Here is a 16,434-nt window from a genome sequence, read left to right on the forward strand (position 1 = left end):
GCTTTTCACTGTCCTGGCGCCCTGCTGGTGGAACAAGCTTCCCACTGCTGTCATGACTGCGGAGTCACTGCCTATCTTCTGTCGTAGATTGAAGACCTATCTCTTCAGGCTACATCTAAACTGTTCCTCCTAATGACCTCTTCATCCCAACTACCCCCCTGTACAAGTTACTCTACTGTAAATAAAGAAAAAAAGAAAGAAGGTAATTCTTCCTTCTTCTAGCATTGTGACTGCCAATAGCCCCTGGTCCTAGCATAGATTACTTTTTCTTATGATGACTGATGGATAGATGATTCACTTACTTTGACAAATGTATTTGTTGTAAGTCGCTTTGGATAAAGGCGTCTGCTAAATGCCATAAATGTAAATGTCGTTGGCTTTAACCCCATCAGGGCCTGCAGCCTTATGAGGGTTGATCTTCAGCTGTTTCATTACTTGTTCCTCAGAGATGCTTATGTGTTCGGTGCTACCCAATGCCCAGACCCTCCCTTATCTGTTGTGGTTCTGCTGAGAAATCGTTATCAAATATGGAATAAAACATCTTAATTCTATATCTGTCAACCCCTTCCTCAATCTGTGGTTGCCCCTTGGTGCTATAGTCTGTTTTCCTCTCCTTCATCCTATCTCATACTACTTTTAAGTTATTTGCTTGTAGTTTGCATTCTAGCTTCAGTTTGTAGTCATGTTTGTCTTTCCCGATCAGCTTCTTAATCTCGTTCTCTACTGCTCTTAATTCCAATGAAAATGACCCCAGGTTCAGTCAATCCCTCAATACCCTTGTCTGAAGATGCAATCAAAACAATTCTGACTATCCATATAAGACGGTAGTTCTAATATGTAGGCCTAGATTTGTTCATGATATTTGGTTGAAATTGTCCTATAGGTTCTAAGTGCAACACAAGATCAATATTACCTGGGTCTGACAGTACGAAGATCTGGCCCCTGGAGATCATGAACTCTGCCTGTCCACTCATGTTGGCTATTGTCCATCAACACTAGGAACCCTCATACACCCTCCCATCGACACTTTCATATTGTCCATACACATTGTTAGAACACCCCCAGGGCAATCCTCAGATGCAAGTAATTGGAACCTCCCTCAGATCAATTACACCCATTGTCTCTGGGGCTATAGATCAACAGTCAATTCTTAACTAGTCAAAAATGCTCACAGTAGACTTATACCCATCACTGACCACTTTGTGTTTATTCAACTGTGTAGTCACCCTGAATCACTCGGATCACTAACACCACGAGTAGTTTAACAGACCATATAAAACACACAAAATCTCACATACAAAAATGATCATCACCATAAAAAGGTATGTTTATTTCTTTAAATGTACAGACACCTAGATCGCTGTTTAGCGATAACGGTGCAGCTGCATGGTGTTGCGTCTCCTCCAGGCTGCGCGGCGGGAACCACCAATGGTCAGGTGGAACTTGTGGCCCTTGCCCAGGCCGCGGCTCTTCTTGCCTGCGGACGTCAGGCCACGCATTTCTCTGTGCTTGTGCACTGCCTTTGTGATCCATTGGGTGTCTGGGTTGCGTCTGATGGCTTTGTGGAAGATGTCAACAAGGATCACCTCGAAAAACTTGTATGTGGAGTCTTCTCCCACCCAGTATGAAGCCAGGACCCGCAGGCCTCCGCAGTGACGGCCAGCACGTTCCTGTTACAACAGAACAAGCAGGTCAGTCCTGCCGAGACTCAAACAGAAGAAAACAAACAGTACCACAACAAAAGCAACTTGTATCAACTAAGATTTTACAAGAATGGACATTTAGGGCCAACGCGGAGAGCATGACTGACAGTTTGCATATGCACTGTTTCAAACTGCAACCAAAGTCGCAGAAATTAGGCTTCATTATTGGCGCTGAAATGGGCATGGAGCTGAATGCTCCAGCTGAATGTGGGAATATTGACAGGCAACAAATTCACAAGAAATCTAGGGTTACATAGTAATTGTAATTTTACATTCAAGTAATTTAGCCAAAGTACAATAATAAGAAGAAGAACATTTGTCTAAGTGAATCAACTATACATCAGTTATAAGTCAGTTTCAAATGACTAATTCCAAAACACCTTCCACCAATAGACTTCTGTATGTGAAGAGATGAGTGATCAAGACGCTAAAATGGCACCAAGTGTTGCAGAGAGCAAGTTGATATTACATTATGATACTGAATATTATTGTACACCAAGGGATAGGGAATGGAGTAGCCAGAGTGGCCCTCTTCATAGAAAACAAAAGGTAATGACAATTGAGAGAAAGAATAGAGGCCAGATAGAAAAGCTATTTTGAACTGGTGTCACAAGACCGATACGTATGCAGGGTCCGAGGCTCCCCTGTGTTGGCTGCCGCAGGGATGCACAGGATAGTCGTCAAACGGGCGGTCTTAACGTTACCCGATTCGGATTCCCCATTGTGGACCTCAAGTCCTGCAGAACATGGGGGAGCCTCGGACCACATGTACATTTGTGAGGTCCGCTTGGGCTAGGATTAGAGCATCTGTCCATTTCAGATCTGTGACTTTGTTCTGCAGCTCTGGACCACAACTAAAACACGCAACAGTACAGGTGGACTTACCTCAGCGGTGGACTGCAGGCTGCGGGCGAACTTGATCTGGTTGACACCATGGTGGACGGGCTTGCCATAGGTGGCACCCTTGGGCACGGGGCGTTTGCGGCCTCCACGGCGCACACGGACACGGTAGATGACGTAGCCTGTCATATGGAGAGATCCAAGGTCAGTAACAGCCTGATACTAAGCCAATGTAGTCATTTAAAAACACTTAGTCGACCAATCCAGTGCCCAAAGGAAGGTCTGCACAGGCATAGCATTACTTTGACAGTTATGCAACTCAAATCAACAAGGATGTTGAACAGAATGAACCAACATCTGCCCAAACAAATGCCTACACGATGTCGGTTGATATTCAACCTTTCATACTACGAGTAGCGAATTGACTTAAATGTACTGACAACCATGAGCTGGAAGCACGAAACATGCATAATTCAATTGTCAATGTAAACCTCGTGCATTCGCAATAAACGTTAGTCCAAGTGACAGCATTTGAGCAGGACCAAAAACACACCTTGCTTTGCCTTGTACCCCAGTCTGCGGGCCTTGTCGGGTCTGGTGGGTCTAGGCGCACGGTGGAGACCTGAGAGTTGACGGTACTGCCAGCAACGGACTCGCAGCAGGAAGCGCATCACATCGGACTGCTTCTTGCGCCATAACTCCTGCATATACTTATACGCTCCCATGTTCGATCAGCTAAGGAAAAATCATTTGGAGACATTGACGTGTTAGTAATGGTACAATTCTTAACCATTTCGCTTCCTAGCTAGTTAATGCACAAAGTCACAATGTTTACACCGAGTGGCTAAGTCACAGCAACTACTGATAGTTGGCAATGAATGTCAACACTGTGGTGACAAAATATATTCTAACGCATGCATGAACCGGAATGTATGGCTGTGTTAGCTAGGTCTTTGGTGCAGTTTCTGCTTTACTCTCGCCACAGCGGAGGACTGTCACTAGCGGAGAAGGCTAAAGTGACTAGGCCATGCTTACACTTGGTAGCGATATAGATAACTACACAAGCCAGAAACAAGTTGTCCAGCAGTAAGCCAACGGGCAGTCAGTGCTTGGTGCATAAATACAACTAAAAGTGGCAAGAGTACGCCATTATTCCGACATTAGCTAAATGTATGTCCACTACACTTCACAAATCCCGGTTAGCGAGTACGGCGAGACGATACCACCTCAGTGCCTGTGCACTTGTATGGGTAAACAGTTCAAAATGTACATATCCAAACATAACAATGTAGAAATGGAGGTACAACAACAGTATCTAAATAGTCAATATAATACACCCGCAATTTAACAATCAGATGATAAAGTTTAATGGAAGATTTTAGTTGGATTGTACATCGAGAAATAGGAAAAATGCTCGCTTACATGATGGCGTACCAGCCGGAAAGAAAGGGAAAACGTACCCAGCATGCTTTATGATAACGTCAAGGCCGAGTTCCTGTAAAACACGCTACTTTGCCTGGGAATTGTAGTATCAACCAAATAATGGTAATATTTTGTTTTTCCTAGAGACTTTCGAATGAAATCATGAATTAATTATAGAGTCGTATAGGACACGTACACCAACAATAACGTAAATAATGGAGCGTGCATCCCATGCATTGGATTTGCATTGGCACATGTATTTCATTTTTCTGTCGTGCTCAAGGAATTACATTTGACAACACTAATATTGTTATTATTATTGTTTAAACATGATGAAGCTATACATCATTCATTCACAAATTCAACAAAATGACAACAAAAGACAAACAATGGAGTCCCGAGTGTTTAAAAAGCAAGACAATCTCTTTTAAGGTACGCATCACTTTTAATCGAAATCAATGAGAGAAATTATGACTGAAAGTACTTCTATTCCATTTATTCTGTCTTATATTAACCAATATATTAACCAAGAGTTACGCATGCGCAAAATCACTGTCAACTTCCTTGTTGATCAGACGTCATTGCACTACTCCAGACTGAAGAAGGATGGCCGGTGATGCTCCGCGTAGCTAAAATAACCCCGTAGAGAGTTAGCGAGCTAGCTTGCAAGCTGCAGTAAGTCACCTCTGCATTTCGACCGAATTGGCCAGCTTCCAAACGAAGGTATTGCTTTTAGGCTACGTTATTTTATCTCGAGAAATGGATAGCTCGATAGCTTGCTTACTCTACTCGGTAGTCAGTGTAGCTCTGTCTCTCTCGACTAGCTAGTACGTGAAGCCACTTTGTTTTCTTTTCGTTAGCTAGTTTGATTTTTCGATGGTATTGTAGTAAACTGCCACCGTGTCAGCATCTGATGAGAATGCTTTCAGAGTTAATCGCTATAATGATTACCATTTTAAAGAGGGCTCAATTATTCTGCTGCTGCTGTTGCTGGCGTACCTGACGTTCTGCCGTACCTTTGATCGATGCAGGTTCCTGTTCGAAATGGGGAAAGGCTGCAAAGTTGTGGTGTGTGGTTTGGCATCTGTTGGAAAAACTGCCATCCTGGAACAGCTCTTGTATGGCAATCACGCAGTCGGTGAGTTGATGGCTTGATATTGTGTGTGAGATGGGAAGGACAGCCTCTGGTATATACTATAATCTTGCCTGGCTCAAGCGACAGACTCCTACGTGGGTCTGCGGGTCAGTGCCACGCTAGGTATAACAAGGGGGACTGGCAGTATGTGTTCATTTTTCGTGACAAAGCAGTGCTCCTCTCTTCTTTTATTTAACTATGCAACTTTAGTCAACATCTCTACTCCTCAACATTCATGGGTACGACCTGTGCGCTGATGTTGTTAGTCTGAGAGCTGCCTCTGCCTTTGTAGAGCCTTGCGGACAGATTAACTCAATCATTGACAGATGTTGTCTTATCTGTTGCAGGCTCAGAATCGAATGAAACGCAGGAGGACGTGTATGTGGCCTCTGTGGAGACAGACCGCGGTGTGAAAGAACAGCTACGACTCTATGACACAAGGGGGCTCCACGACGGCCTTGACCTTCCCAAGCACTACTACTCTGTGGCTGATGGCTTTGTGCTGGTCTACAGTGTGGACAGCCTGGAGTCGTTCAAAAAAGTGGACGTTCTCAAGAAGGAAATAGACAAGTCCAGAGACAAAAAAGAGGTGAAATTCTCATCTGATAACCAAATCACGTATTCATTCACTGACAAAAAGTCAGTTTTCATTGATGTTTTTTGTTCGGCCCACTGACAGACATACAACCCCATAACCTGTGAGGTTACGGTTGGGGGGTGTCGTGTGCCATCACTTATTGTCTTTCATATTGGGTCATTATGAAACCGTTTTAGACTGTAACAGTGATTAAGGGCTATACCAATCAAAGTGAATCAAATAGAACGGAATTGAATTTTATTGTTACCATTATTTGTACCATCCTATAATGTGCTATTGTTCATAGCAAACTCCCACCACAAACCAGACCTGTTATTTGACTAAGATACACATTCATCCAGTTTTTCATTGCCCTCTGTGACCTGTGTGAGGTAAAGAGAGAGAGAGACAGAGACAAGGCTTTCTATTTCACTATTGGTCCGTATTGCTTGGGTTTTACTTGAATAGTGCTTTAATTATCTATTACCATTGCTTGTATCATGTCAACATGTAGGCCACTGCTGTTTTATTTATTGTTTTCCTATTTCACTTTTCTTCCATTGTACTATTGTTTCTTTGATTTTTATGTACAACACTTTGAGCTGCAGTCTGTACGAAAATGTGCTCTATAAATAAATGTATTATTATTATTATTATTAACCTCAAACTGGAGTTTGCTAGTTTAGTCGGTTAACTAAAAGCTTCCCCTCTCTCCTCCGGTGCAGGTGACCGTCATCGTGCTGGGGAACAAGACAGACCTGCGTGAGCGTCGTCAGGTGGACCAGGAGGCAGCGCAGCAGTGGGCGCGGGGGGAGAAGGTCAAGCTATGGGAGGTGAGTGTGACGGAGCGCAACTCCCTCATCGAGCCCTTCACGATGCTCACCAGCCGCCTCACACAGCCACAGAGCAAGTCTGCCTTCCCGCTGCCCGGCCGCAAGAGCAAAGGAACTCCATCCAATGACATCTGAACCAAAGGACGCTCCTTCCAGATACTTCCGGCTCTGTATTTCCCTATCCTGGGAGAGGGCTATGCTAGCCCCTAATATAGCAAGGTCTTCATGGCCCATCCACCCATATGCACCTTTGGAGTGAGAGGCATATTACTACCTAGTGTATGGCCTGGCAGCAATAAAGTTAATGGTACTGCCTTGATCATGTCTATGATTTAAAATGTCTGTCTGTCATCAATTGCTTTCAATGTGTCAGTCTGCCATCCAATGTGAGTGTTTAAAACAAACCTGTGTACTTTATATTAGCTTTGTAAGTGTTAGAGAAAATATTTATTTTTTACGTAATTTATTTTTGTCACTTTACTAAACCTAGCAGGTAGGAATAAAATGTTAGGATACAATTGTGCTTGAATGAAATGTCTTAATGAATCCTTGTGAAGAGCAAACTGCTTCTGTGTCCTTTATATCTATCGAGACATTGCAGAATAAATGTGATATTCCTTGTGCAGCTACTCATAAGTTGATCATTCATTTATGAAGGGCTTAGTACTTATCAACTGCAGACCACCCTCACTGAAGCTTATTACATTAATTATTCCATGTAACTCATTCATGAATTGTTGCTGTTTGTTACCTGTCCAGAAAAACCTCTATATCTACACACCAAAGTAAATGTAAAGATAAATTATAAACAGCAGACCTCCTTTGAGGCTTATGACACACAATTCCATGTAACACCGCTGATGGTGTATTTAGTGTCAGTTACCTTATACTTTATAGCTACACAGAGATAAAAATGAATGATGAATTATGTCACCCCCTGTATATCACATTATACATTTTAAAAATCCACTATGAATCATGTACCACTGGATGAATAGCCACTACTTTCAGTGATTCAGGGCTATTAAGGCTACAAAATAAGGCTTTATACAGTATGAACATGCATTTTCTGACTTGTTAACCCTAAAGGAAAGAAAGAGAGCAGCAACCTATAAGCTGTACATAACAAACTGTATTATATTCCACCCATCCATCTCCATCTGAACATGTATTTTTTGTCAAAATATTTCAAAGGAAAGGATGCAAAGAAACTTACACCAACTGTAACTTTAATATCAGTGAAAAATTCACATTGACATGATATTTGAAATCTTATCAGGGAATCATGCTGGCGCACCTTTTAACAAGCTGTCAAAATGTATAATTAATTTCATTTCAAAGCACAAGCTAAAATTCATTTAGGGAACAAAGGGAAACACATTAAGATGCATTATTGCCAAATCTCGATTATAGGTAGGCAGAGATAACTTAAAAAATACAATAAACAACAAAATATCAGGAGATAAGACTTATATTTCAAGATAAAAATCCTCCCCTATTCTCTACCCCTCCCGTTCAACCCCCCCATCCCCCCTCTGACCCCCTCCAGGACAAGCAGCTCTGTTGGATGCCCTTCCACGACGCCTAGTCCTCCCGTCTCCTGTGATTATGTGGCGTAGCGCTTAGTCCACTGTTTGGCTATTCTGTCGTGTTCTGGTCTGTTTGTTGTGTACTGGGTGGCGATGCTTCCAACCAGAGGGTCAGCTACAACAGAGGTTCAGAACAGACAGGGTTACGGGGCATCAACAGACGTTTTGACCTGCCCCCAAGGCATGCATGCAGACGCATGTACACACATTGTGTGTACACACGTTTGCATGCGCACGCACTCACATACACGATTCCAGATACATCGGAGATCACATACAGATCTATCTATTCCCGCTGGGACCATATATACTGAAATGTCTGCACTCACTGCAATGTAAGTTGCTTTGGATAAAAGCGTCAGCTAAATGGCATATATATTATTAGATTATCTATCTGGTTGGTAGTGTTTTAAATGACAGCATATGATGTGGATTGGATTGAATTGAGCCCTCTCTCAACACAATGGGTTTGATTTCCATAAAGATTTCGACTCCTTTTGTGATTCAGCCACTTATATGCTCAGAGTGATCCTTCAAAGAGATTACTGTGACTGATTGAAGTACACATTTCTCACTTTTGACAAAACCAAACACATTTTACATGTTAACTCCACACTGCAGTCGGTCAGCCGACAAGGGCTAGTGTCTTACCAGGGTTACAGTCTGTGAGCAGGGAGCAGATGGACAGCAGCACCTTGGAGATGGTGAGGGCGGGGCTCCAGTTGTCCTTCAGGATGTCCAGACAGATCACCCCCTGGCTGTTGATGTTACAGTGGTAGATCCTCGTACGGAACGTCACCTTGGAAACAAACAACGACAACAGTGGGTATGTCTGTGGACTGTGCGGGAGCAAGGGGATCACCTTGGATACACAGCCAGAATATATGTATATATGTATGTATGTATGTATTGTAACGACCCTGCGTGAGGCCCGTTAGCAGCTCCGCCAAGGGAGTTAACTCTCTTGGTGTTGTGGCTAGCGCGGCCGGTATGTATGTGTGTGTGTGTGTGTGTGTGTGTATATATATATATATATATAAAAAATAGGCTTGAAAGTCGAATACTCAATCTAATCATAAAAGTCTAGATTTGTAATTTTGTTTGAGTAGTTTGAACTTATACAGAGATATGCAGTAAATCTCACAGTGCAACAGTGCCCTCCAGTGGTGAACATAAAACAGAGAAAGCAGTCTGAATTCTCTGGACCAAATCGACAAAAAGTTGGCTGTTTGGAATCGATCGTCACCTTGGGTGGTTTGAAGGGGTAGTCTGGTGTGAAGGCGATGTCCAGGAAGAAGACCCCTCCTTCATACACAGAGCCTGGTGGGCCCAGGATGGTGGATCTCCACTCATAGACGTTGTCTCCTTTCGGACCGGCGCTGCGTAGACACAGACAGGCAACATTAAAGCCAGTGTTTCATGGAACTTGAGAGTTAGAAGTGATGAGAGACAAACATGCAGAGACTATAAGCTACTGTGGTGTATTTCATCAGGTGTGTGTGTGTGTGTGTGTGTGTGTGTGTGTGTATGTATGTGTGAGAAAGCAACACAAATGCTTGACAGGGATATCCGTCGGTATCATCTTTACAATTTACAATTTTATTGTATAATAAATCAGAATACATCACAGTATCTGTGTCAGACTGTGTAACTTCACCCCTATCAGTTGATTGGTTACTCATTACAAGTGAAACCTGCATGCCATGTGAGTCATGTCAACAGCTTGGAGAAAGAAGAAAATCTGGAGTGTAACTATCACAGTTTATTTGCTTACTGAGATAAAAAAAAGCCTAGCTGGCAGGGGTTGAATGTACACTGATAATCCAGGTGATTCAAGAGCAATGTTTTATATACTGGTACGCCACCCTATAGTATTGAGTTATGTACACAAAGATATGATAAAAATCCAAGTCATTTCTCATTCCGCTGAAGGCATGCTATTACTCAAGACTATGGGAAAGCCTACGCTATCAGAACCCAGTTCTAAAATTTGAAATTAGAGTGACAAATTCCCTACTTGCACCACCTTTAAAAAAAACTAAACATACTGTTCAGAAAAATCTGGCCACATTTGTCTTAGAATATCACATCACCATATTCATATAATATAAACCATTTAATAGTAAAACCACAAAAGCCTGAGTCAGGACCACATTTTAACCCCCAAAATAGATAAGCCTATAGATTAATTTCTCATGAAATGATCCAGCGTGGGTTTCTTTTGCCTGACAACAGAAGCGTGTCAGATATAGAACACTGCCACAGAAGAGAGCCTGTGTTTCCTCCCCCCCACAGACAAATGCCACCCAGTGCTGTGAGGCAGGGATATTCCATGCAATCACTGCTGTCATTCAGTTCAATAACAGAAGGGCTTCTTCTCTGACCTCAGTTTACAGAGAGACAGAGAGAGGAGGGGGATTTGACATTGCAGCATCCAATTTTTTTTAACGAACCTCCAACCATGTCTATATTCCATACTTCAGTTTCATTTCAACAAAAATTAAAGGAAACTGTATTCCCTGTGATAATAAGCTGTCATTGGTATGAGGGGCAAACACTACAGTATGTACACGTCATAGTTTCACTGTCATTTATAATCCATTCACATCTGCTTGCACTACCTCTTTCTGGAGAAAAACATAAAACAAACTATAATCCACACTAGGGCTGGGCGATATGGCCTCACATTAATATTTCGATATTTTGGGCAATACACAATATACATGTAGTTATTCCTTTCCTTATAGCCTGTATGAGGCTTAACATAATGTGTAAATACACTTCTTATTCAAATAAACAGTGCATTTACAATGTACAAGTCATTTCTATTTCACAGACAGAACACACCTTGTTAATGAGGCTAGCCTGCCTCGTTTTGAGTGTTGCCCTAACAACGTAGATAGCTGAAACAAACACACAAAGTTTCTTTAGAACTCCTCATTGTCTATAAAAGTTATGGGGGCGCTTAGTGGCATAGTACACTAATGCGCTTACCACGTCATCGCAAGGTTCCTGGTTCGATTCGATTAACCCTTGACCTATCTTGCATGTCATCCCTCCTCTCTCTCCCATCCTTCCTGTCAGTCTCTACTGTCTCTATCCCAATAAAGCAGAAATGCAAAAAACATATTTAAAAAAAAAATATGTATGTCAGTTATGCCTAGGTCTTCACTACAAACAGCAGACTCTACACGCAAAAGCTGCAACAAGATAACATCTGAAATAGTTGTTTGCGCAGAGAAGACCTGCAGGATTTCTCTGTGCACAGATCCATTATTCTTTGGTTTCTCCCGCAAACAGCAGTCAAACAATCGGCTGCACTCCTCTGAATCCTCATAGTCAGGTGGTCCGTGGCCACAGCTCCAGTACACAAACGCAAACAGAACAGGGTGAAAGGGCTTTGCCAGACTCGGTCAGGGCATGATTTGGGCTTATGCAGCAGGTCTCTGAGGCATTACAGAGAGGGGAAACGACATAAGCGAAATGCTTGTAAAAAATAATAAAATGCGATAAAACTTGATACCCACGATACAGCTCAAGGCCATTTGGTGCAGTTAAATACATCAAGTACATAGTTAAAACTCGATATACGGCTGAGCCCTAATCTACACGAGCCTGTCATAACAGAAGAGATAGCATAATGACACTACTTCACTTGAGTGGCTAAAAGAGATGTCAGGCATAAAACCTGACCAATTTCCAATAATGACAATGGGCCCGGGGAGTTATTTTCAGTGCAATGTAAAGAGAGCACTGAATAAAAACTATCTGAAGGTCTTTAGCTCTCATCACCTGACAACATAGCAGACCCAGACCTGTCAATTCTTTCATCAAATACTAGCAGTTATTTGGATTGAATGTTCAACATGGAAATGATACTGTAAGTATTCCTAAAGATTTTCCCAGAGTGTATTTATATAGTAAACCCCCGTCAGGGGATACGAATCATCAAACTGTGAGGGGTTAGAGGGTTAGGGTTAGGGTTCTCTCTTCTGTTCATCTCAAATGGCAACAAGGTGGGAATCTATCCACTATACCAGAGAAGCCGTTTTCGCAGCAAAGTTTCAACTGACAAGACATAGGCAGAAATTTTCCCACAGGCCAAGACAAGCAAAATTCCCTCCATTATCTCTAACACTGGATGCAGTGGAAACCAAACAAACACAACTCCTTTCACCAGCAGCAGTTCAGAGGTGGCAGCTCTGCTTTAAGGGTTCTCCGCAGCAACAACGCTGCATGGGCAAGCCACTTCCTCTCTAGGGAGAGAGGCTTTTTTTAGATATGAAAAGCTTTCACAGAGACCTCAGCGGTCACACATGCAACAGCTCACACAGTAACACTCTGTGTAATGTGTTAAGAGAGGAAAAGAAAACACCTTAGCTCGCAATCTCACACTATAAACATTAGCTCAGAGCAGCGCAAGTAAACAAAGGAATCACATGCACCTCAGATGGTTTACAACAGCCCTGGCTCACTCCCCTCAGAGGAAACACCTTCTCTCTCTCTCACACACAATCTCCTTACACAGCAGCCAATCCTCCGGCTATATAACGAGGGGGGAGGATTAAAAGGCATGCAGAACACAATTGCAATTCTGTGTTTTCCATAAAGACCCCCACACACACATGCACACTCAGGCCAATTACCACACTGTGCAAGCTTTTCAACTTTCAATTACTGTCATGAGCCCCAACGCTGAGAATGTCAGGAATCTAGAGAGATGCTAGACACCCAAGGGCAACATCCTGGAGGGAGGGACCGAGAGAGAGAGCAAGAGGACACATGATACAGAGAGAGAGAGAGAGAGAGAGACTCAGAGACAGAAAGACAGACAGACGAGAGAGAGAGAGAGAGAGACAGAAAGACAGATAGACGAGAGAGAGAGAGAATGCAAGGGTAAGCTAAGGGGGAAAAGAATAATAAAGGTGAAGAGCAATAGAGGCCAAGTGGGGGAGAGTGGGGGGGGGGGAGTGGGGAGGAGTAGGGGAGAGAGTGGGGGAGGCATGCAAGCTTATGATGGTTGAAGCAGTTTGCACTATGATGACGACGACAGGACAGTTTAAAAATAAAATGTGTCTGGTTTGGCATTCCCTGTGTCAAGTATAATTAGATTTTGATAAATGGCATCTGAAAAACCTGCTATTTAGTGCCCATAATAAAACCGAAGGAGCCTACCATTCCACAAAATGTCCAATTCAGGGAAACTAATACATTATGGTAAACTACTGCAAGACAGAATATAATTGCCTATCTTGTGTTTTAAGACCTCTCGGAAATAGTCCTTGAACAAGCTAATGGCCTCAATCTGAAACACCCCATAGACTCATCAATGAGTAATCCATACCCAACTGCAAGGCTTAGCTGGGCCTGCCCTTCATTCATACCCAGTTGAGCAGAAGACGCCCTGCTCAATGAAGCATACAAAACATACAGATAAACAGGAAAAAAAACAACAACAACAAAAAAAAATTTTCACTTAGCAAAGCAGCACAAGCAGAGTGGTGTTGGGTGAGGGAGAGAGAGAGAGAGAGAGTGTGTGCAGTGCAGGCTTCATCAGCGGCTGGATACAAAGACTCATCATTTACCCTCCTGACAACCCCACTGTCTAGGCAGCTCCCTCAGGCTGCCTCTTGTAAGAGTATTGTTCACCCGGCCAGAGCCCCCGCCCACCCACCCCAAACCCCCCCCCCCCCACATGGACAAATCTCCCACAGCGAGTGGAGACCAAGCATCTGGGCCACGCATGGTGCTCTAACACACCCCTCCCACCCCCACCCCACCCCCAAATAATCCCAACGGATTAAGCAGACTCCTTCTCTTTCCTCTAAGCATCTATCCGCAATACCACTGTGACGCTGTCCCACAAGACCACACAACAAACCAATAGATGGAACGATCAGGGTCCAAAAAAAAATATGATTTGTGGTCCGTCTCAGCTGCAGCCAAGTGCTAAGCTCGTGGCTCAAAACATGGCATTAGCCCTGGGTCTGCTCAGACATGTGGTGTGTGCCAGCTACTAGCGAATCTAAAGCACTTAATGGCCACTGGCGGGTCATTGGCTACCCCTAAATGGTTGTTTTGGGGCGACTATGTAACGTGCAGTCTGGATTGGAATGCTCTAACATGCAATCAGCTCCTATCCAAGGTCTAGACGACAGCGTGGCCCGTTGATCCGCTGGCGATGCGTCCGTCTGCATCACATTGTGTTCTCACCAACCCCGCTAATCGCGTTACGAAAACCCTGACTTCACTTTAAGATAACTTAACTGTAAAAACGGAGTACGAGTGTGTCTTTACTCCCTCCCTCACTCACTCACTGGCCTTCAAGGTTCTTTAGTACAAGGAAGAGAAAATGCTTTCATTTCTCCTCCCCTGTTTCAAAGAGATTGTGTACATTTTGTTGCCGCAGGCCCTGACTGTAAAATTTGAGTGAGAGCACACATCTCTCCCACCTCACAGCCATTCCAGGCTCTTTAATGTCTGCCAGAGGAGCTGACTCTATCATGCCTCCTGTAGAAAGAGCTGGAGTGTTGTTGCCACAGGCCCAGGTGATACAGTATAACTTTATAAACTGACACTGCATCCAACCACCTACACACACACGACAACAGGATTGTTTAAACGTATTGTATCAGGTGAAAAGAATACTCATACAACTTTTCAGTGACAAGAATGCTCACTTGCTCAAACACTCACCTGCAGTTTGGTGGAGGATCCAAAGTGATGTCAGCCAACTCCTTCTGAATTCTGTAATAATGCACAAACAATATTAAAATATGATGACACTTGATAAACCTTAAATTACATGTTCTTGACTGATAGCAAATCATGGAGGAGAAGCAACATTGTCATTGAAAACACCCTGGGATAGTCTAAACAAATAAGGCTGATCACTATCAGGAAACCAAATAATGTTAGGCTCTTCTCTTACCACAATGTATGCTTCCAAGTTAAAATGCAAATTAGTTTATCACTCATTTTCCTATTGCAGTTTAGGATGCGGGTTAGAAGCAAGAAGAGGACAAAACCTCTTTTTTGTCAGTTATCAATACAAGCTTTGATACAGAATAAATTCACTGTAAATTAAGACAGAGGCACGCGTCATGAGATTGCCACATTGGGACAAGGATGGTTGCGTGTGATCAGTGATATGATGGGAAAGTGTCCACAGGCCTTCTTAAAGAAAACACCGTGTCTTTGACAATCACAGCACAGTTAGAAACCCTCACCTTTTGGCGCTCGTGGAGAGGAGTTTGGAGGTCTTACTCATGCTGGCTTTGCTTTCTCGTTTCTTGCTAAGCGTTTTTTTCTCTTGCTGATATTGCGTTGAGGAAGAGGAGAACGAATAACTCGTAGTGCTGGTACGCGTAGCCTCATCCGACAAAACGATCTCCATAGGAAAAAGAAAAAAGAAAACAACATTCAGGCTTTACAAAAAAAACAGACGCACATTCGGGCTGACAAAACCCTGTTGGACCACTGTAACAATGTATTCAATAGCGCAATGACTCAATAACCGCTGGCGTAAATGTGACCTTTAACTGTTGGCTTAACCACAATGACTCCACATCCAGCGCTGGGTTCATAGGTTTAACTGGTCATTACGGACAAATAATTCAATATTAAGTTAAGTTATCCTGCTGCTTATCGCAAAATCATTCGCCTCTTTCATAACAGATTACTGACCTCAAGCTAAATGTTTGCACAGAGGCGTTATTTTTTAGCTGGGTTGGGCTACAACAAAGCAGACTCAGCTCATGTAAAATGGTTACATTGAATTAAAACGACATCACAACGAGCAGGGTATACCCTCAATTAACTAAATAGGCGACGTAAACCCTGAAATGATCATCGATTGGGCGATGTCGCATTCGTTTGGGAAACGCTTCACTTCCAATGAGCATTGAAACTTTCACTTTGATATCAGCAAGATGTTATTCAGACACTCATCAGAGCATATGCCGACTTTTCAAGACAAACTAATTGAATTCGCAGACCCATGGCGATATTATTCACAATTACATTTGTTATGGCATCTTATCCCTCGAAATGATCTCAGTTCAGGCAGTCTAAGGACGGACCATTTTCTTAATTTCCCCCGGCGGCTACAGACACAGTCATGGTCCAAATGTCGACCAGAAGCACCAAATCACACAAGATGGATACATATTTTTCGATATAATTAAAACATTTAGTGTTAGATACCTTTCTTTGTGTCTGTGAGTGGCTCCGTCGCCTGGACGCGTGCCTTTCGCCTCTCGCGGAGCGGAAGTGCTGGTGCAACAGCAGACGAAGCTTCTATCCAGGGCAATGGAGTCTCTGTCGGTTGGGCACA

At 43.1% G+C, this 16,434-nt stretch overlaps 3 protein-coding genes across 4 annotated transcripts; 1 reads left to right on the forward strand and 2 right to left on the reverse strand.

Annotated features, from left to right (window-relative positions):
• Positions 1 to 1,303: 1,303 nt before the first annotated feature.
• Positions 1,304 to 4,003, reverse strand: rpl15 (ribosomal protein L15). The gene is made up of 4 exons (XM_083680193.1): positions 3,966 to 4,003; positions 3,097 to 3,278; positions 2,589 to 2,725; positions 1,304 to 1,670 (listed from the first exon to the last, which is right to left on the reverse strand). Exons 2-4 carry the CDS (start codon positions 3,266 to 3,268, stop codon positions 1,365 to 1,367), a joined length of 615 nt encoding a protein of 204 aa, XP_083536319.1. The 5' UTR covers positions 3,269 to 3,278; positions 3,966 to 4,003; the 3' UTR covers positions 1,304 to 1,364.
• A 545-nt stretch (positions 4,004 to 4,548) lies between these two features.
• nkiras1 (NFKB inhibitor interacting Ras-like 1) lies at positions 4,549 to 7,223 on the forward strand. 2 transcript variants are annotated; one of them, XM_083681235.1, is made up of 4 exons: positions 4,549 to 4,688; positions 4,997 to 5,103; positions 5,448 to 5,689; positions 6,403 to 7,221. In XM_083681235.1, the coding sequence occupies exons 2-4, from the start codon at positions 5,010 to 5,012 to the stop codon at positions 6,643 to 6,645; spliced, it is 579 nt and encodes a 192-aa protein (XP_083537361.1). In that variant the 5' UTR covers positions 4,549 to 4,688; positions 4,997 to 5,009; the 3' UTR covers positions 6,646 to 7,221. The 2 variants fall into 2 exon arrangements, with proteins under 2 accessions (XP_083537361.1, XP_083537362.1); XM_083681236.1 differs by having other exon boundaries at positions 4,564 to 4,640; positions 6,403 to 7,223.
• Positions 7,224 to 8,044: 821 nt separating this feature from the next.
• On the reverse strand, positions 8,045 to 16,434 carry ube2e1 (ubiquitin-conjugating enzyme E2E 1). Its single transcript, XM_083680940.1, has 6 exons — positions 16,305 to 16,434; positions 15,329 to 15,489; positions 14,796 to 14,846; positions 9,346 to 9,478; positions 8,751 to 8,898; positions 8,045 to 8,214 (listed from the first exon to the last, which is right to left on the reverse strand). Exons 2-6 carry the CDS (start codon positions 15,367 to 15,369, stop codon positions 8,117 to 8,119), a joined length of 471 nt encoding a protein of 156 aa, XP_083537066.1. The 5' UTR covers positions 15,370 to 15,489; positions 16,305 to 16,434; the 3' UTR covers positions 8,045 to 8,116.

The sequence above is a fragment of the Argentina silus genome (assembly GCF_951799395.1).
Source record: "Argentina silus genome assembly, chromosome: 11".
Lineage (NCBI taxonomy): Eukaryota > Metazoa > Chordata > Actinopteri > Argentiniformes > Argentinidae > Argentina > Argentina silus.